This window comes from Cornus florida, unplaced genomic scaffold (genome assembly GCF_030987335.1).
Source record: "Cornus florida cultivar Cherokee Brave unplaced genomic scaffold, ASM3098733v1 CherokeeBrave_3.0.0_Hap2_Chr09, whole genome shotgun sequence".
Taxonomy (NCBI): Eukaryota; Viridiplantae; Streptophyta; class Magnoliopsida; order Cornales; family Cornaceae; genus Cornus; species Cornus florida.
In genome coordinates, this window is record NW_026775579.1 from 69,579,530 (window position 1) to 69,602,223 (window position 22,694).

Below are 22,694 nucleotides of genomic sequence, written 5' to 3' on the forward strand. Positions count from 1 at the left end.
TTTATTTTAAATGAACAAATATCATTTTATATTTTACTTATGATCATATATGTATAATATAAATTTTCTAAAAGAAAAAAAAGTTGAACACTTTAGGTGTGTTCATATTATTTTCAAAATTACCGAGTAGAATTGCATTATAAGTGTTTGATAATGTTGCTCTAACTGTTGGTGAAATGTCAAAGAAGTGTCGATAAAGTGTACAAAATAATAAATTTTTATTTTTATTTATGAACACGTATATGAAGTGGCGGAGACGTGTTCAAGAAGTGTCCAACACAAACACAATACGGGTACAACTCTTTCTTAAAAGTGTCCGTACTTCATAACTTTTTACTATATAAGTGAGGACCGATGTAGGATCTATCAAGGGACAAATTGGGGGCGTGGCGCACGTGGCATGCCACATGCACCTATTGAATTTTTTATATTTACATTTCGACTTATAAATTATGTTAAAATCTTAAAAACACCCCATTATTATTTTTATTTTTTTAAAATACACCATTATATATCCTTATCCCGCCTAATATTATTGGATCTTAAAAAAGGTAAAATAGTCAAGAGTTTCTCTCTCTCTCTCTCTCTTCTCACCCCACGTGGACACTAACTCTGTCAATTTCTCCCGCAATCAATTTTGGATCTTAAAGAAAGTAAAATAGTCAAGAGTTTCTCTCTCTCTCTCTCTTTTCTATCCCATGTTCAATTTTGGATCTTAAAGAAAGTAAAATAGTCAAGTGTTTCTCCCTCTCTCTCTCTTTTCTACCCCATGTTCAATTTTGGATCTTAAAGAAAGTAAAATAGTCAAGAGTTTCTCTCTCTCTTTTCTACTCCATGTTCACTTACTCTCTTTCGTTTTCTCCCACAACTGGACGAAAGATCAATGGATGAGTCATACATAGTTAGGGTGTGTAGGTCGAAAAAGAAATATTTGGTAGCATAAATAATAAAGTTTATTTTTTTTAGTTGGTATTCTACACACACGTCTCTATTGAGATTTGAACTCCTGACCCGTTAATGTATAAATAATAAAATTATTTTACGACATTACCAAAATATAAAAACTTGTCGAAAAATTATAATTGTACTCAATATAAAATATCAACTAATGTCAAATTCTTTTATTTATTCACCCCGCGTATAATTTTTCTACTTCATCACCGCCTACAATGAAAAAGAAAAATACCTTAATGCTATCCCTTAGAACAATGGAAAAATATGCAGGTAATTTTTTAAAAAAAATAACCTCATAAACGGTAAATTTTTTTTTTTTTTTTAATGACATCGGAACCCTTGCAATTAAACTCCAACTACTTACACCAGTCCCACAATACGAATAACATTTTAAGTTACAAATTTACAAAGTGGAGAAGAATCGAACCCACAGCGAAGGCTGCAGTTGGCCGAACCCATTTTAGGTTAATTGGTGGACCATGTTTGTGGCAGTCAGCACCAAACCCACACTAATTAGGAACTACTGAGCTTTGTCCGAATGTTACAAACCCAGGTTTGCCCAAAAAAATGTACTCCGGAAAAAGGTTGAAAGGAATCTACTTATCAAAAAAAAAAAAAAGAGGTTGAAAGGAATCCACTTTTTCAAATATTTTCCAAATTAACAACCTTAAATCACATAATCATATGAATGTCGTATGGTGTTTGTGTTATAATTTTTCTATTCATAACCAGCTAAAAAAAATTCACAATTATAATATTGAAGGTAAATTCTCTGACGTCTAATCAGTTATTACATGAACTATGTCACACGTTGTCTAGTAATTATCCAATAAAATTAAAAATTGACTGAAACACGAGTACTTTGTTAATGTAACGCGTTCTCAAATAATGATTCAATAAAATTAAAAAATGACCAAACACTATTACCTTATTAATGTAACACGTTCTCAAATAATAATTTAATGAAATTAAAGAATGATCAAACACTAGTACCTTGTTAACGTACCGTATTGTTTAAAAATGATTCAATAAAATTAAAAAATGACCAAACACTAATAATAATGATTTGATTCTTCTTAATCCCATGATTGCTACGTCAATATTAATGGAGATTCTGGCGTTCAAATTGTCTACTATGCAATTTTGTTTTTATTTCACTTTTCAATTTTATTGACCTTCTTTAAATTTATTTCACATTTTTTAAAGCCATATCTAAAATACACTTTGAGAAGGAAATAATGCTACACAGCCAGAATTATTGCCTAGTCACATCTATTCAACTTTCAATATTAATGGATCATAAGTGTCCCCTATTTAAGAAGCATTTGTCATAATCATTCAAGCGTTGGTTTGGATATTTAATAAAACATAGTAGATTCTCTACCGTAATTATGATTCGATGTATTGGTCGGTACGCGAGGTATTGTCTCGTTCGTAATATTTTTTCAAGGATCTGATATCGTTATATACCTCCATGAGTGGACTGGTTTGACCAGTTTACATCGATATTGATCCGAATTCGTTATACCGCGACCGTTACCTTAATTAATACCGCAACGATAAACCATGACTGCAATACATTACACAATATAACACATTATATTATCAATTTTAACACTAAAATAAAAATAATATAACATTTATGTAACATATTTATATGGAAAATACAACACCCCATATTACAACACTATAACATTATTAAATTTATTTCACAACAACTTTTTAAACCAATCTCTAAAATACAACTTTGACTCTGAGAGTGAAATAACGCTACACAACAAGAATTGTTGCCTAGTCACATCTATTTAACTTCTAATACTAATGAATCGAAAGTGTCCTATTTACTCTTTAAGTTTTAAGGAGCTCCTGTCATTATCATTCAACAGCTTGTTTGGATACTTAATAAAACACAGTGGACTCTCTACTGCAATCGTGGATACCGTATTGATCGGTACGTGAGGTATTGCTCAGTTTGTAGTTAATATTTAAGGATCCTTACACAACTTCATAAATCAATTAATTCAGTCGGTTTATACTGATATTCGCCTGAATCCGTTATATTGCGATCGTGACTATTACTGTGATCAATACCGCGACTGTAAATCATGATTGCTGCAATACATCACAATCCTGACATGTTATATTATCAAATTTAACACTAATACAAAAATAATATAACGCTTATGTAACACATTTATATCGAAAATGCAAGACCCACATGACATATTACATCATATTACTGTAAATCATGATTGCTGCAAATACATCACAATATTGACATATTATATTATCAAATTTAACACTAGTACAAGAATAATATAACGCTTATGTAACACATTTATATCGAAAATGCAAGACCCACATGACATATTACAATGCTATAACATTATTAAATTTATTTCACAACTTTTTAAGCCAATCTCTAATTACATCCTTGACTTTGAGAGTGAAATAATGCTACACAACCAGAATTATTGCCTAGTCACATCTATTCAACTTTCAATATTAATGGATCATAAGCATCCTATTTACTTTTTAAGTTTTAAGAAACTTCTGTCATAACCATTCAAGAATTTTTTTTGGATATTTAATAAAATATTTTGTATTCTCTATCCCAATTATGGTTTGTTGTATTGAGTGAGGTATCATCCGGTTCGTAATTATTTTTCAAGAGTTTGATAGCGTTACACATTCCCAATTCGACCGGTTTATACTGATATTTGTTCGAGTCTATTACATCACGACCAGTCTAGTGACCGATACCGCGACTATGAATCATGACTGCAATACATCAATTTTAACACTAATACAAAAACAATATAACACTTATGTAACACATTTACATCATATTACAATGCTATAGCATTATTAAATTGAAAACTTGATACATTTACGTAATTGTTACATTATCGATTTAATATTATTGCATTAACAATTTAAAGTTGTTGTGTTGAGGAAGGGAAAACAAATACTCATAAACTTAGAGGATTCTGATTTCTAATAAAAGCAATCGAAAAGAATTGGTTTTACAATAGGATTTTTCATATCTAAATTTAATTAAAAATAAATAAATTTGGAATATCATTAGTTTAAATAAGTGCAGAAAGAATTTATATAAAGACTTTCACAGTAGATGGAAGAATCATAGATCCTTTTTTACTTTATTTGTTACTCATTTTCTTTTCAAAGGAAAGAGTGCTACAAAAATCATCTGCATCATGTTGCCAAAATTAACACAAAACATATCAAACACACAAAGTTTACTGAGTTCACCTAAATTTAGAGTTATGTCCACGAGTACAAGATTTCACTATATTCATATAACGGTCAAAGAGTAAATAGAATTGAGAATGAATAAATACATTCACATTAGGGCAACATAACAAGTGTGGAATATAATTCGGATGGTATTATAAGTTCTCCTCTCCTTACAGAAAGGTTGAATATTTGAGCCACGGTGAGGGCATTTTATATATATATATATATAGTGGGTATGTATTTATTAGAACTTTTAACAAAAATGCAAAATATATACTAAAACACCTCCCAAAAATTCGAGATCCATAAAAAAAATAATCAAGATCATGCATGTCATATTCCTAATTTAATTATCTTCATCCTCCCACATTTCAACTAGGAGGATCCCTCTAAGGAATCATCTTAGTGATTTCCCACACACGACTTTAATAAGTGGTCAGATTCAAAATGTTTGAAAGTTTTGATCAATGGAAAAGAACAAATTGACATAAAGATATGCACTGAAGCAAGCAATTTTTTTTTTTTTTTTTTTTTTTAAATGTTTACCAGTTTTGTAGGGTACAAAAATTTTGTGTTAGAAAAGAAACGTAAGTCAATGGCAAGCACGTTCACCTGTACCTTTCATCACCATCTTCCCCATTAACTATTTTACCTCTATATATAGAGAGAAGTAACACAGAGAGAGAAGTAACACACACACACACACAAACACGTATGATTATGTGATTTAAAGTAACACACACACACAAACACAAAGAGAGAAGTAACGCACACACACACCCAAACACACAGAGAGAGAAGTATAACAAACACACAGAAGAAATGCGATTAATTATGAAGATCTTGATCTTATTTGGCTTATTAATATTTGATGGGCTTATCCTCCATTGCCAAGCTTTGGTTCGTCGCACTTTTGTAGTAAGTATGATGATATCATTAATTTGTTCACATCAATTATTGAACTGAATGGCTGATGATCACTTAGTCTTGTGGTTTTAATTATTCGAAACATTTCTCATGAAGAATAACACACTGTTTTTTTTGCATAAATATCAATGTTAAGGTGCATCATGCTTATTTTTTATCTAATACTCCATATTCTATACCCGTGCATGTATATAAATATATTGTAGCACGTACATATTAAATTGATGGCTTAATATGTAAGAATATTGTAAAGAATAATATTGGATAATTACAATGATATTCTTTTTAGAGGTTTAAGTAAATTACATATAGGTAGAGCGTTTGACTATTATTACTTTGACCTCTCTTCAAATTTGGCGCTCATTCTCAACGATATTCTCTATCGTTGATAAAATTTAAAAAATGACTATGTTGTCATTTTCTTATGTTAAAAGATCTTAATAACCTTATATTTTGACATGAATTGTCATTGAAATACAAAGTATCAATTTTCATACTAATTTCATATTATTATATTTTACAATTTTTTTTTTTTTTTTGTTAATAACATTTGATTTTTTTTTTTATATGGTTTGACTAGGTTTATTTTTTTGAGGAAAAAATATAAGTAGAGTAGTATAATGGTTAAAAGAAGGGGAAAAAACTAATAGAGTATTTTTATTTGACAGAATTTTTTACTAAATTAGATAAGGGTATGAACGACATTTAATATTTTTAGGGAGGTTAAAGTAACAATGGTCAAACACTCTATCCACGTGTAATTTACACAATCCTTAGGAAAGGTCAGTGTAATTTATCCAACAATAATTGGAGGAACGTCCAACAAATTAATGATGTGACATAATCATATACAATGGCACCGGTTCATTTTTTCTCGATAAATAACATGTTCATTTTGAATTTAAAATATAAGAGAATCAAAATTGTAATTTTATTTATTTAATTTTTAATATGTATTTTAAATTTGGGATTATTACATATAAATGGTGCTAATGACCCATATTTACCATTTAATGGGGTCAAAATCTCATAGTTTTGAAAAAATGAAGATATGAAAAAACACTGTTTACCCTCACTGATATATCACTTTTAGGCACATAAGTACCACTTTTTGTTATTAGATACCACTTTTTGCGTTGCACAAAAAAATGGTACTTGATGCACAAAAAGTGGTACCTCTATACCCAAAATAAAAGTAGTACCTAATACACAAAAAGTGGTACCTGTATGCACAAAAAGTAGTATCTATGTGCCTAAAAGTGGTACCTCGTTGAAGATAAACAGAGTTTTTCCATATCCATGTCAGCATTTTGGTCAACTTTATTTTTTCGAAACTATGAGATGTCTTTGACTCTATTAAATAGTAAATATAGATCATTAGTACCATTTATATATAATAATTTCTAAATTTTTAATATGAACACAATGTCATTCTGTCATTGTCATATGTTGTCATTGTGTTATTATCATTAGCAAAGAGACAAGGATTGTTGGTTTTAAATTTGAAAAAAAAAAAAAAAAATTGTTATTTTGTAAATGTCAAAGCTGGCAACTTGCTATTTTATGATCATGACTCGTGAGGAGGGCATTGATCAAAAATTGGGATTAGAAAAATACTACAAACAATTCAGGAAGACACTGAGATAAACTTAGTACTCCGTCCCACAATACATGTCCTGCACGAAAAATTTAACTTTTTATGATAGTGGAGTTTTAATAATTTTTTATTATATTGATAAGAATAAAGTCTCAAATATATCTTTACTAAAAGACAAAATAGTACTCCGTAATTAGTGCAGTTATTTAGTTAAAAGGATAATTTGAAAATTTTATACAAAATATTACATTCAATTTTGGAATAGGACATATTTTTTAGAACATCCCAAAATGGAAAGATAAACAATTATTTTGGGACGGAAGGAGGGAATAATAAAAATTAACAATAGTTAATATATATATATATATATATATGAATTCTCATTCTACATTACACGGAATGACTTGAAAATTCAGAAAAATAGAGCATGAGAACTATCCCTATATTCAAAAATAATAAGTAAATAAAATAAAATTTGTTTCTATCGACATCTACAAAAATTAAAATTTATTTATTTCATTCAAGGTGAAAGAAGCTCCATATACAAGACTTTGCAGCACCAAGAACATCTTGACAGTGAATGGAAAATTTCCCGGGCCAACTCTATACGTTCACAAAGGAGATACAATAGTGGTCGACGTACATAATAAGGGCAAACAAAACATCACAATTCATTGGTATATATATATATGATCCAGTTTCTTTTTCTTTTTTTCTCTTCTTTTCAGTTTTGCCATTATATATATATATATATAACAAATAAGTATATATAATTTGAAGGCACGGAGTGAAACAGCCAAAGTATCCATGGTCAGATGGTCCTGAATATATCACACAGTGCCCTATTCAACCAGGAGCAAAATTTAGCCAAAAGATCGTATTTTCCACAGAGGAAGGAACTCTATGGTGGCATGCTCACAGTGATTGGTCACGTGCCACTGTCCATGGTGCTATCCTTGTCTATCCCAAGCTTGGAATTGGCTACCCTTACCCTAAGCCTCATTCAGAAGTGCCCATAATTTTAGGTATACACATATTATTCTCGTATCATATATATAAATATATATGTGTGTGCATATACAATAAATACTCATCATATATTTTCTTTTTTCTGAAAGGTAAATTTACTCATCGTTTTCCTTATTTATATATATGTGTGTGTGTGCGTGCGCGCAAGAGTGATGTTGGTTTGAGTCCACAAAGTTTTTGAGATCCTCACTAATGGTGTAATTAGGGCTACAATCCGGATTGATTGGAGATACAATTCAGGTTCAACCTTTCAACCTGACATATGAAATGTTCAATTCTGACTCAAATCCAATCTATTCTTGAATTTTTAAACTCGGGTTTATTGCTCGAGTAGAGATTTCAGGTTAGAGAGTTGGATTAATTTGGATTATCCATTTGGCCAATCCCACATTAAAATTAAAATTTTAAAGTGATCATTAGTTAGAAAATTAACTCTCAAATTGTTAACATACACAAAATTAAGATTTAAACAAAAAAGTTGAAAAGAAAAAACTAATCATAATTTGAATATTATATAAAATATATTTAAAATTATATATATATATATATATATATATATATATATATATAAAATTTTAGAATTCAGGTTCGGATTGGATTTGGATTATTAGCACATCAACCTAAGCCCAATCCTATATAAGTTCGGGTTGAGATTTTTCAACTCAAACCCAATTCTAATTATAAAAATAGTTATCCAAAGTAGTAAAAAAATGAGTTGGTTGGAATTGACCTGTCCAAATTGCACCCCTGGGTGCAATGTGCATTATTCGGCCCAAGTAGTTTTATTCTTTCTGGTATTATTCCAAGAGGAATCAAAATACTCAAACTATTGGGGTCAACAAGGAAAAAAAAAAACTATTGGGGGTAACCAGATTCAGAAAATAGCCGTTGGAAGGGTCGTACGCTTCGATCTCTTGGGCTGACTTATTGGATTTATGGGATTGGACTTCAATGTTTGTTTATGGGTTGGGCCAATCCTTGTTGTCTTCCCCTAGTTCAAACTGGCCTTCCCACTTGGTGGGCAACTATACATTTAAATAATTTAGAATACTTGCTTAATTTTTTGGAAAAATAATAATAATCAATTTCTATTAAATGGTTGCAAAAAAGTTTCTATTAAATGGGAGGGCTACATTATTGATAATCCTGAGATGCCCAATTTTAAGGTGCCAATTAGTATTGGTATTTTGGTAAATTTGCAACATCAAGATGATGAATTAAATGTTTTTTTTTTTTTTTTTGGGTAAATAATTTAATGAAGATATTTGATGGTAGTGAAAAATAATTATACTTGAATGCAGGGGAGTGGTGGAAGGAAGATATAGTGGAGGTTGAAAATGATTTTCTTGAGAACGGAGGAGACCCAGTTGTGTCTGATGCTCTCACTATAAATGGTCAACCTGGTGATCTCTATCCATGCTCGAAATCAGGTGCTTATTAATTAACCAACCACTTTTTTATTTTTTTTCTAATTAATTTATACTGTTATATTTCTTCATTTTATTTTTGGCTTCATTATACTGTTGTTGAATAGAACATGGTAGACATGCACGCGGTTACTAGTTACCACTAAAGCAAACAAAATCAACATTACTCGGTAGCCTAGTGTTATAAGTGAGATTTGTCCTATATCAAATTCAGATTGGGAAAGTAAATGGGTATATATATCGGTTGGTTGTTAGTCTCATCTAATAGCTTAAATTTTTGGATCGAATCGCGAATCACTCAGTCCGCTACAGTTGGTATCAAGGTCAAACTCATTCCTTGATCAAGTGTCATGCCAAATACTATGTCCGGAAGGGTCTAAGTTAGTAGCTCGGGTAGGCAGGGTGGCACAACCGTAACAAAAACGTTATGAGTTCAGGTGAGAGAGAATGTTACAATTGCATCGGACTTGGCTGGAAGGGGTTCGGGCTCCACTTTTAACTAATTAAAATTAAATATGGGACACATGAAATATGAACATTGACATTAAATTTGAAAACTACAAGTTCCATTACAAATGGAACATGATTTTAAAAATAAGCGTGTACATTTCTATAAATAGGTAATATATATATATATGTTCGCTTCATTGTAAGTGACATTATATTATTATTATTCAAAACATGTAAAACAAACAATTTTAACTTCTTGACCTTCCACTTAATCTACATATTTGCAGGTACATTCAAGTTAACGGTGGAACATGGCAAAACCTATTTACTCCGCATGATCAACGCAGGCATGAGCGACATTTTCTTCTTCTCAGTCGCAAAACATCACCTCATAGTCGTCGGAACGGATGGAAGCTACACCAAGCCATTCAAAGTTGACTATGTCGCGATATCTCCCGGACAAACCCTAGATGTCTTGCTAGAAGCTAACCAACGTCCCGACCACTATTACATAGCCACTAGGGTTTATTCGAGTGCCATTGGCGTTGACTATGACAACACAACCGGGACAGCCATTGTCTGCTACAAAGGAAAGTATGCTCCATCTTCATCTCCTTCCTTACCCAATCTTCCAGACTATAATGACACAAATGCGTCGGCTAATTTCACCGGTAGGTTAAGAAGTTTAGCTAGTGAAGACCACCCCATCAATGTCCCATTAAACATGACCACCAAGCTCATTTTCACAGTCTCGGTCAATGCCTTACCATGTGAAAATAATTTGTGTGCCGGACCATATGGTACTAGGCTCTCCGCGAGTGTGAACAACATAAGCTTTGTGTCTCCATCAATTGACATACTTCAAGCTTACTATAATCACATCAATGGTGTGTACGGAGATCAGTTTCCTAATTTCCCGCCATTGGTATTCGATTTTACCGCGGAATATCTTCCTTTCGAGCTGCAGTTGCCGAAAAAGGACACTGAAGTGAAAGTACTTGAATATAACTCCACGGTTGAGCTTGTCTACCAAAACACAAACTTGGTTGCAGGGACAGACCACCCCATGCATTTGCATGGATACAATTTCTACGTGGTGGGGTGGGGATTTGGTAATTTCGACAAAGATAAGGATCCTTTGAGGTATAATCTCGTCGATCCCCCATTGCAGAACACCATTGCAGTCCCCAAGAATGGATGGGCAGCCATTAGATTCAAGGCAAACAACCCTGGTATGTGTGCCATGACATCTGCAAAACTTAATAATGGTTTTTTTTTTTTTTTTTTTTTTTAAAGTACTGTCAATTATAAATCTATATATCCACTTTAAGAGCTTAAGTTGATTGAGAAAATGTATGTTTTGTTTCAGGAGTGTGGTTCATGCATTGTCATGTTGACCGTCACCAAAGTTGGGGGATGGAGATGGCATTCATCGTGAAAAATGGCAAGCGCCGAGAAGAAAAAATGTTACCTCCACCTCCTTACATGCCGCCATGTTGATACTTCTAACAAAGTCATTGTCGTGATTTTGTTTATATACGTGTGCAATAATCATGTTTTTTTTTTTTTATTTTAGGAAAAATAAGATTTTTCAATGAGATACAACAATTGTCCGAACAAATGGACAAGAATCTTCATTGGGGGAGAATTTCTAAAAACTTGTCAAATTCTCCAACAAGTGTTTTATGTAATTTTGAAACATCATGCAAATCACAGAACGCTAGACAATTCTTCTCTCACATACGTCTCTTCGTTCAATTCTCTCTTATCTTCGTTCAATTCTCTCTTATAATTACTAATTATTTGATGTCTAGGAAGAATGAATAAATTAAGAACAATGATCCTCAACATGAAACAAAGAATCGAAATGACTGAATGAGGATCTGCAACACATAACTTTGGTCACAAATTCATGATTTTTCGCAGCTGTTAACCTTTAGTGTAGAATTTTTTTTGTCACTGGTTCATCCTTATATAGCCGTCACACTAATGGTTTACAGTCTTCACGTATCGGTCGATTTGTAACTCCTTTTTAATTGTCCGGTACCGTTACACACTTCCATGAACCAATCGATTAAGTCAGTTTACACCGATATTCACGAGAGTCCGTTACACCGACAGTGGTGACGAGACCAATAAATAAATAAAATTCGTTGCTAAATCTCCATACAATATTATTTACTCACTTTCAATATTTTGAAATCTAACTAGCAACGACAGTTCCGTTAGTTGCTAAATACTACTAACCCACCACAATAACAGCATTTGCAACAGAATTTTGTCTCGAAATGTTTTCTTTAAAAATATATATTATACTCATTGAATTCCGACATTCAATTAAACTCATTTCAAAAAAAAATTAAACATCAATTTTCACTACAAAATTACTATAATACAATTTAAGTTCAAATTATACTATTCAATTTTTTTATTACACATACTTAGAAAAAAATATATATATTCCATTACATATTCCATTTCAATTGCCAAACAGAAAAATTCAAACTAACATGAAAAAAGTGCTCTCATTCTTTCACGCAGAGAAAAGCCACAAAAGTAATCGTATTGTCAATCACCTTCAGAGCTACCTTCTATAGTTCCTTCAACTAATAGCATCTTTGAGTTTCACATGATATCTTCTGTATTCCTTCACTGAAATCACCTTCGTGCGGACTTTAATTTTGCTGATGTCGTTTGCTATGATTGATCGGGACCATATTTGAGATGGTGGTCCCAGAACTAGACAATGCACAGCAGATGATCCAGATTCCATAATCAAATCAAGTGGCAAAAAATCCATATTTAATTCCCAACCTCGACAGGATCGAAACCTTTCTCAATGGATGCCTTGACTGCATTCAGAACCATTTGTGTCTTCTTACTCAGAGCAGGCCACTTCTTCTCAGGTGTCATGACAATGTGCATGCTTGGCACTGGTACCCAACCAGTCCCGAGTTCCTTGAACCCAGATTCGGAAGCAAAAGAAAATGAAGCCATGTTCTCTTTAAAAGGGATAACAAAGTCGTTGAGATGCAAATTCCCTTTGTTCCAATAGCGGTGACATCCATGGTCAAGTGGGAAAGAAAAGAGCAATGGAAGGTTGCTACCTTCCCATCTTCCCAGTATAAAGAAGAGCCACAAGATAGAATTACTCCTGCTTCGTTGAGAACAGGCTCACGCAGAGCTATTACCGATTTAGGTAGTTCAAAGTCAGCTGCCCATAGGATTGACCTGATGGCGTACCACCCAACATCACCAAGAGCACCAAGGCTATCAAGATCTGGCTTCACACGAATGTCATTCTTGAGAAAATCTGGGTCACTAGCAAATGTAAAGCAGCTGTGTACCTGTGGGATTTACAAGAAATCATTTTTCTAGCAGATCACATTAAATACTTGATTGTGTTAAGTGATTAAGAAGATACATATTCAATTTGAAAACACACAATTCATCAACAATAAGGCCACATGACTCATGAATTCAACAAGAAGAAGGCTGCTATTTCAATCGCATGCATCATCAACGTGGAAATAGATGGAATGGATTATCACAATATTATAAAGAAGAAATGATATTATATACACACAAGCCAAACTGTTGAAATGCAAGCATGTATCTCTATCTCATCCACCAAAACTCTCACGCGCTAACCATTTGGGAACCACTGGTAGAAAATAATTTTTCCCACGTAAAGAGTCAATTAATTAAAGGGCCAGTCCAGTGCACGAGACTCCCACCACTGTGAGTTCTAGCACCAACCATTTGGGCACCACCAGTAGAAAATAATCTTTCCCACATAAAGTGTCGATTAATTAAAGGACTAGCCCAGAGCACGAGGCTCCCTCCACTGTGGGTCTAGGGAGGGTCATATGTGCGATATCACCTTCACTAATTACAAAGAATATTCAGATTAAAACCTCCTTGTTTATGATACATGACTATGTAGTAAACTCTATACTCATCTTTCAATGATGCAAACATCACCCATTTCCATGAAACTCATTCCCCCGCCTACCTAGGCAAAGGTTGGCGCAATTTGGAAGAAAAACAAGAATGATTGGTCTTTGTGTGTGTTTGTGTGTGTGTGTGAGAGAGAGAGAGAGGGTGGGAGAAGGAAGGAGGAGGAAGGGTATCAAGAATAGCTTATGCCAAATGAATGGAAGGATATCATTCAATTTCTCACTCCATAGCGGAAAATGCTACTGGTAATTTCAAAAGATTTCCCTTGACTGCTGTTATATATATGTTGGGAAACTCCAAATGAGCTCAATTCAAGTGGGTCAGTCATGCAAAAAGAAGAAAAGCATGCAACAATATGTATGTTAGAGAATCAAGATCAACATCTGTTTCAGGCATCAAAGAGCAGTGGGGTAAGTTAGTTGCAGAAGTCATATCATTAAATAGTTGGCTTATTTTTGCCTATGAACACAACATAGATATCTTTATGGTTGAAAATCCCTCCAACCTTACAAGACCGGTTCTTTGTAGTGTAGCTGAAGAGAAGAACTATAATGAATAAAGTCATCCGAAAGCGATAAACATTTTACAAAAAATAAGATTCAAGTTTTACTCAGTTGTTTCTTGTGATCCACATTAATGCATATAGTTTGAACAGACTTTAAAAAGATATGCAGTCCAGTTTGAGCGCGAGCGCACGTGTGAGAGAGAGAGAGAGAGTCAAGGATCAGTACAGCTATAAGAGCACAATCAGTTCATTATGCTGATGAGAGTGAATGATTAGAATCTGTAAGTATATGCTTTGGAAAGACAAGTGGATACCTCACACTTAATTTTCAGGGAGACTCTCATGGCTCAAGTCTTTGAGAATTCTATAAAGTTGTTTGATCATATTATTTGAATTGATATTATGTCCCATTAAATGCCCTTCTTTGAACGTGTTTAACTCTGGAATTTCCAAGGAACTTCCCTTACAAATCTTGGAAGGAAGTGCCTCTACGGAAACATAGCATCTCGGATGAGCCACCTAGGCTAGGGTGGCAGAGCCTAGGAGAACTGTATGGGATCTTATGAGGTTGGTAATTGAAGCTTAATGATGTTTTGGCTTAGGGATGGTTGGTAATGAAGCTCAGGTTATTTCTTAAATACAACCTTTTCTTACTCCCATACCCTTCCTCAAACACTAGCTTCTCTACCACGGTGCACCTCGGATGCCGCTTTTCCCAACTCCTCAGATATCATTGCTCAATCCCCACTGATGATGAAATTAGACATTGCATGTTCTCCCTTAGTAGTGAGAAGGCCCCTGGACCTGATGGCTTTAATGCCCTATTCTTTAAGAAATCTTGGTCAATCATTGGTCCTGATATCACCACTGCCATTAAACAATTTTTCACTTCTGGTAAGCTTCTCAAGGAAGTCAATTCAACCTACCTCTCCCTTGTTCCAAAAACCTCAAACCCTACAAGCCTTAATGAATTTAGACCTATCTCATGCTGCTCCACAATTTACAAATGTATCTCTTCCCTCCTTGCCAACAAGCTAAAACCAACCTTACCACACCTAATTGGACCTGCCCAATCAGCATTCATTAAGGGAAGGAATATTGAGGACAACATTCTTTTGGCACAGGAGCTCCTTAATGGTCATAGTAGGGCTAATAATTCCCCAAGGTATGCTATTAAGATTGATATCAAAAAAGCATTTGACTCAGTCTATTGGGATTTCCTACTTGATTCCCTAAAATTGTTTGGCTTCCCATCCACATTCTTGAATTGGATCAAAGCTTATGTTACTTCCCCAACTTTTACAATCTCTCTGAATGGGGAGTTCAACGGACATTTCAGAAGTGTCAAGGGGCTGAGACAAGGGGATCCTCTTTCACCCTTCCTCTTTGTTCTTGTAATGCAGGTTTTCTCTTCAGTTCTTACCAAATACATCACTGAAAGAACCTTCAAATACCACTGGAGATGCAAAGAGCTTGCCATCTCCCACCTCATTTTTGCTGATGACTTATTTTTGTTCTCTCATGGAAACCTTGAGTCAGTTAAAACAATGAAGCATGCTATTGATTTATTCACCAATCTTTCTGGCCTCCATATCAATAATGACAAAAGTTAAATCTTCTTCTCTGGTGTTAATGGGCAATTAGAATCCACCATCCTCAACACTCTTGGATTTGATAAAGGGTCCATTCCTGTTAAATACCTTGGGGTTCCTCTACTCATTTCCATGTTTAGTGCAAATGACTGCAGGATCCTCATTGATAAGATCACTACTAGAATTGGGCACTGGACAAGTAAAACCCTTTCATTTGCAAGTAGACTTCAACTTATAAGGGTTATCTTGTACTCCACACAAATGTACTGGAGCTCTAAGTTTATCCTTCTAATGAGTATCATTCAAGAACTTGAAAGTCTCTTTGGTGCATTTCTTTGGTCTGGTCCTTTACCCAAGAGGACTTGTGCTAAAATTACTTGGGATAAGTGTTGCAGGGCAGGGGGTCTAGGCTTGCCTAACCTTCATACATGGAATGAATGTGCAATCATGAAACAATTTTGGCATTTAATTAACTCAAGAGATATGCTTTGGGTGAGGTGGATTCATACATTTCTCTTAAAGGGCAGAAGTGTTTGGGAAGTAAAGGTTCCGAGTCATTGCTCTTGGAGTTGGAGGAGACTACTTGGTCTTAGAGATTCAATCTCTCCTCTTGTCAAACTCGAAATTGGGGATGGTTCCTCATCCAATTTCTGGTTTGACAGGTGGTGTTCTCTAGGTCCTCTTCACCTTCTAGTCTCTCAACAACAGATGCTCAACTCAGGTTTTGATTCTAAAACTAAGGTTAGTTCATTTATCACCCATTCTTCATTGATCTGAAATCTCAATTAGATCGATCGAACTGAACGGGAAAAGTTTTTAAAAATAGAACCTGAGGGTCTCAAGATTGATTCATTAGATCGATCCAACCCTCCAAACCCTTGTCCCTCATTCCTGTCACCACTGTGCACCCATCTTCATCATCTTCTCCGGCGAACCTCCGACGAGATCCAGTGAGGGTTGGCTTCTCTCTTCTCTCAGATTCCATCACCCCCATCGCATCTCATCCACTTCTCTCATATTTTAGGTGAGATCCGAGATCCACTTTGTGATTTAAGCTTTGTATTTTATGTATTTGTACTTTACATGCTAGATCCATGATATTTTGATGATGAAATCCACCATTGATGAAGCTTGAAACATTGTGTATATATGTGTATATATGTGTTTGTAAATATTTGAGTTTTGATTTGTTTTGTGGGAGTATGGGCTTTGTAAAGTGAGTAGGATTGAGGAATTGTTGTGTTGATGGGCCCACGACATTGTTCGTGAAAGCCCTGTGACATCCACGTCACAGATCTGTGACCTTTCGATTTTCATCTTCCCACAGTTCGATCAATCGAACTTCTATCTCAAATCAATCTTGAGAGATCGATCGAACTTATCTTTTTCAGTTTCTCAGACCGATCGAAGTTTTGAGATCGATCTCACATTTTTTGTGATCGATCGAACTTCACATATTTCACACACACGTTCTATGCATCTTATCTTGTGTCCTTGCTATCTCATTCATGCCCAATGCTTATGATATTCCACATTGGATGCATTTCATACTCATATTGCTTAGCATGTTCACCTCCTGTCACTTGTATAGATTCATGTCATATATGTTTTGTTTATCTTATTTGACATGCATGTTTCTATTTTGTACTTTCAATTCTTTATTCTGGCACTGACTCCCCTTGCAAGTTTTAAATTATTTTTCAGGCCATGACTAAGCACAAAACTATTGCCAAGAGGCAACACGGGCTTCAGAGATGTATCAGACCTAGGATAGAAGAGCCAGCAGAGCCCTCTTATATACAAGAGGAGCCATTAGAGCCTACTCCACCTTAGTCACCTTCTCATGAGGCTGAGGCTGATCATATTCCATCTGCTTCTGAGGCTCAGCCTGCATTTACACCATCTCCAGCTCCATCATAGGCTGAGGCTGAGCATTCACCATTACCATCTCCACCACACCAGCCAGCTCAGCCAGCTCAAAAGCGTGACAGGCATGCGCCTAGATATGCACATATGACAGTGGACCATGAGTTAGTTTTCGACACAGATTTCTTCTCCAGATCGGTGCTGACCCGATCAGCTTATGATGATATTATCCAGAGGGGCCTTGCAGCTATTCTTGCCCCAGTTACTGAGCCAGTCTACTCGCGTCTAGTACGGATGTTCTTCCAGAACCTCCGACCGTCCCCGTCGTACCATGACAGAGCTAGTCACTACCATAGATGGCCATCAGATTTCTATTGCTGTGGACACACTAGCCAAATCATGCCATTGTCCACACCGATGCCCTCAAGAGCTACAAGAGCTTTATCCTAGGCTATACAGGCCTTCTTATGCTGACATGGCAATATTTCTGATAGGTCTCCATGCCGATGGTGAGACTTTCGCCACCCACACTTATCTTCCAGATGACCTAAGGTTCTTTGATTCCGTTCTCTTTTGGAACATATATATGGCCGGGCACAAGATTCAGCGGCGAGGAGACTATCTGACAGCCCTCTACGCATTTTATACAGGCCACTGGGTATCTATCCCCATGCTCATCTGGAGCATGATGAGGAAGCTCTTCGATGAATATATCAGCAATGAAAAGCCCAGAAGGGCTAAGTCTCTCCTATTTGGCCACCTCATCACCCAAATACTGATTGATTAGCATTATCCTTTCCATCCTCATGAGCACCCTGAGAGAGATTCCTGTCACTTCTTGAAGAAGGACTGGGATAAGAGCTACAATGCTATTATCACCAGACTGCAAGACCACGCAATAGTGGCTGCAGAGGAGCTCGAGGCTGAGGAGGCAGAGACAATAGCAGAGGCAGCAGCAGTAGACCCCGCAGCGGACGATGTACCAGTAGGTCTAGCTGCCGAGCATATAGACATTGATTTAGAGCAACCTGCAGATGACGCAGAACAGCACTCTCCAGTTGGGTCGCTAGTACACGAAGAGGAGCAGACTCAGGATCTTTCTTCTGATTTATCTGTACCTGAGGCTCCTAGTCAGACCCCTGGCTTTGGAGAGCATCTTCAGGCTCTTGAGGATGCAGTGGTTACTATCAGAGCTGATACTGCAGCCATTCAAGCCGATGTTGTAGCCCACCGAGCTGATTTTGCTATATTTCGCACGGATGTCATGACTGCACTCCGAGACTTATCTCACGATATCCGCGGAGCTCGCCCTGCCCGTCCTGCCTCGTCCACCTGAGATTTCCAGTTTCTTTTATCTTTTCATACTATACCTCTGTGATCTATACTTCATTTTTGTCACTGTATATTGTTTGCAGCCGGATATGTCGGCTTTGCTCTTTTGATGTACTATATACTTTATTTTCTTTATATATGTTTTTGCTATGGATGTCATCTATTATGTTTTCATATCTATCTTTTTGACTCCATCAGGTGCATCACAGTGACTACAGTGAGAGAGAATGCTATATAATTTTTAGGACCACCCTTATACCTCTCTCACTGTTTTATTTCATTTACACTTGCATGTCCACTGTGCACTGATTATCCCTTTTTGTTATCTGATGAGTTTATACGAGTGCCAAATTTCAGGACCACAGTTAGTCCCAAGTTTGGGGGGGCCATGCCACTCACTTTAGATACTTCAGTCCTAGCCATTCTTTGCCTTAATTGCACCGGTATACTCTTTCATTTTGTTCTCTTTGGACATTGAGGACATTATGCCGTTTAAGTTTGGACGTAATGGTGTATGTTACAGTGTTTGCTTTTAAATTCAAAATTTTGAGCATAACTTGTGTATTTGAGAGATTTTCTATGATTGGTCCATATTAGCGATGATTTTGATCTTTTGAGGACTATATTGCTTAAAATTTAAAAATTGCTTGACTTGAGAGTCCAATACTCCTTGTATGCCTTATGGATGCTATTTATGAGTAAATTTTTTGAAAGATTGATATCTTGCAAACACTTGTGGTCCACATCATCTTGATCTTGTGATTGTTTTGAGATTCACTTTAGAATTCTACACTAGCACCGGCGCACACTAGCATTCATTTGTGGGGTACATGCTTTATTGATTATTGAATTGGTTGTATACCAATTGAGCTAATAGTGCATTGAAAGTTTTCATTCTTGATAAAGATGGATAACAACCCCTTTTCACTAAGTAGCCGGGATTCTAGCCTCATCAAGCACTGAACTTCTCGTGACGAAAGGTGGAGGGCCCAAACTCTAGGTTAATAATTGAATATAAAAATAATAATAATAATAATAATAATAATAAAGAAAAAGTTGCAAAAGTAATAAAAAAGTGAGGACTTCTCCCAAAAGGTGAGAAATGGGAAATGATTAGATGGAGGTTGTCTTGATTTGTAGCCTAGTTGATTTGAGCTTGTAAGTTCGTAGGGGTGTTTGAACGCCTAATGCCCTAAAGCCATCTGGTTTGGGAGTCATTGACCTAACACTCAATCTCATGGATCACTAGAAAGCTTAATAGATCAACACATTGCACTATACTTCCATCTTTGATCCTATAAAAAATAAAAATAAAAAAATAAAAATAAATAAAAAAAAATTGAATGAAAAGAATAAGCGTATCTAGAACAATAAAGCTTTAATAAAAAGGTCCACTTTTTGTCTTGATGATCGGTACTAGATTTGTGTGCTAGTTTGAGGGTAAGGATATGATTAATTCTTCAGTTTTATTTAGCTTAGATAGCAACATATTTGATGCTGGTCCACTCAAAAAGGATTCTAGAGTTGTTTTGATTTGCATGATCATTTTCTTGATGTGTGGAGGACCATATTTGCTTGCTTGATGTTGAAATTTTGGAAGATTGTTTAGAAATGTTTGAAAAATTGCATACTTGAGATAGTTTTCTCCTAATGCTTGTTAGCAATATTGGTGTCTCTTTTGTGAGAATGAGCTTAATGTTTGTGGGTATCATTTCTGGAAATCCTCACGAGGCTTCACTTGTCCACTAGGGGTAACCTAACGAGGCCGCTTGATAAACGCCAAAATAATGTAATGAATGTGCGGTTCAAGAAAAGCCTTTTTAGTCAAGTTTAAATTTATACAAACCACTACCACTACTACTACTAACATAGCAAGAGTGAGTAGGGATCATCCCAAGGGATTGTACGTGTTGGAAGTTAACTTCGACTTTAATGTACTAATTGATTGCAAAGAGAGAGATTGGTTGATTAAACTAAGATGTAAGGAAATTAAAATGCAATTAAAATAAACTAAGTTGAGTTAGGGATTTAAGAGATATGAAGAGAGGACTTAGGGTGTTGGAATAACCACTAAGCTCATGTAATTAACCACTTGCTTTCCATTAATGGGAAATACATTGTTGTGAACAAAATGTGACTACCAATTGCAATATTAAGCATGACCATCAAATTCATTCTATGAATTGTCTACTTGACCAACAAATAAACTAAATGTAGAACAACCGATCAAATCTAAGCATGGCCCATCAAAATAGTCACAATTGTAGCACACATTAATCTAGATAATCATGGAATTTACAATAATAAGTCATGGAATATCAAATCAAGTATAGATTGTCTACCTACCTACAAGCATGAATTAAATTGTAGAACAACCCATCAAGTATAAGTATAATCCATCAAATTAATTGGCAAACCCATATAATAAAAACCCATGTCCAGCCATCACTAAATCCTTAATTAATTACACATAGACATGCAACTAATATAGAGAATCTAGTATAAAGATCAATTCCCCAAATAATCACACATAAGACAACATGTAATTAAAATAAAAAATCATAAGGAAGAATTAAACCATATGAATCATGTGAGATATAATTCATAATTTAATCACGCATAGACATATAAATAAACTAGAGAATTAATAGGAAGAATTAAACCATAGAAATTATAGAAATATACCAAGATTCATTAAATTCACAAGACTAGAACACTAATCACAACAATATATATAGAAATCCCCAAAAATATAAATACAAGGGTTTAGATTACACAAGACTTAGGGCATATCCAAGCCCTAAGTGTAGATCTAGCCAATCATGGAGGAGGTAGATGTGGTCATGGAACCCTCAAGGGTAAGCTCCAAACATGGCTCCATCTTCTTCTTCTTCTTTTTTGAAGCTCTAGAGAGAGAGAGAGAGTGGATCTAGAGATGGGTTCTTGAGATGAGCCTCCACTTCTCTCTTTTCTTCTAACCCTAATCTCTAACTTTTATGGAGAGAGAAATTAAAATTACAATGTAAAAATAAAATGATAAAAAACTTCTTTACAAAATGGGTCACTTCCTTTTATATAGAAGGTCCTTTTCTTAGTCACTAAGTCAGGAATATAGCTCCAAAAATATCTAATCCCGTACTATGTGGTAGGTGGGAGTTTTGGGCGCGCACGGGAATAAGATAGCTTGCTGCCAACAAAAGTTCGATCGATCAGACTTTTTTTTTTTTATCGATCAGAGAAAAGTTCGATCGATCCAACTTTTATTTTCGATTAATCCAACTTCGATCGATCTCAGAAAAAGCGATCAATCTCAGAAAAAGTTGGAACGATCTAACTTGGCAGTTTTTCAGCATTAGCCTCCTTTTGCTCCAAATCAGCTTCCTTTTGCTCTGGATCCTCACTAAGACTTAGTTTGACTCCAAAAAGGCCTTAAGAAACCATTTTTAGCCCATTTTAACATTATTGACCAGAAATAGACAAAAACACAAATAAGTACTAAAACAAAAAATAAGATAGATAAAGGTCCTAGAACACTCAAGCTTAAAGGGTTTAAAAGCGCACTTTTCAGCGCTCATCACACCCCCAAACTTAAATATTGCTAGTCCCTAGCAATAAACTACAAAGTAAGAAATGAACAACTAATTAAACAACTACAAACTAGAAAGCAATAAAATGATAACGCCACTTTCGTAGGGAACACAATTGCACTTAGCACATGCAACAAGCCTTTTAAACCCCTAGGTTACCCTTAGTGGACGAGTGAAGTCTCGTGAGGGTTTTCAGAAATGATACCTACA

At 35.1% G+C, this 22,694-nt stretch overlaps 2 protein-coding genes and 1 pseudogene across 2 annotated transcripts in view; 2 read left to right on the forward strand and 1 right to left on the reverse strand.

Annotated features, from left to right (window-relative positions):
* Nucleotides 1–8,916: 8,916 nt before the first annotated feature.
* On the forward strand, nucleotides 8,917–11,385 carry LOC132272796 (laccase-14-like). The gene is made up of 3 exons (XM_059773886.1): nucleotides 8,917–8,947; nucleotides 9,067–9,195; nucleotides 9,930–11,385. Exons 1-3 carry the CDS (start codon nucleotides 8,917–8,919, stop codon nucleotides 10,934–10,936), a joined length of 1,167 nt encoding a protein of 388 aa, XP_059629869.1. The 3' UTR covers nucleotides 10,937–11,385.
* A 1,059-nt stretch (nucleotides 11,386–12,444) lies between these two features.
* LOC132272797 (uncharacterized oxidoreductase At4g09670-like) lies at nucleotides 12,445–14,841 on the reverse strand (annotated as a pseudogene).
* Nucleotides 14,842–17,896: 3,055 nt separating this feature from the next.
* Nucleotides 17,897–22,694, forward strand: part of LOC132272798 (laccase-14-like) — a 51,127-nt gene continuing 46,329 nt past the window's right edge. The window contains 1 exon segment of the mRNA XM_059773887.1: nucleotides 17,897–18,074. Coding sequence (XP_059629870.1) covers nucleotides 17,897–18,074 — 178 coding nt within the window.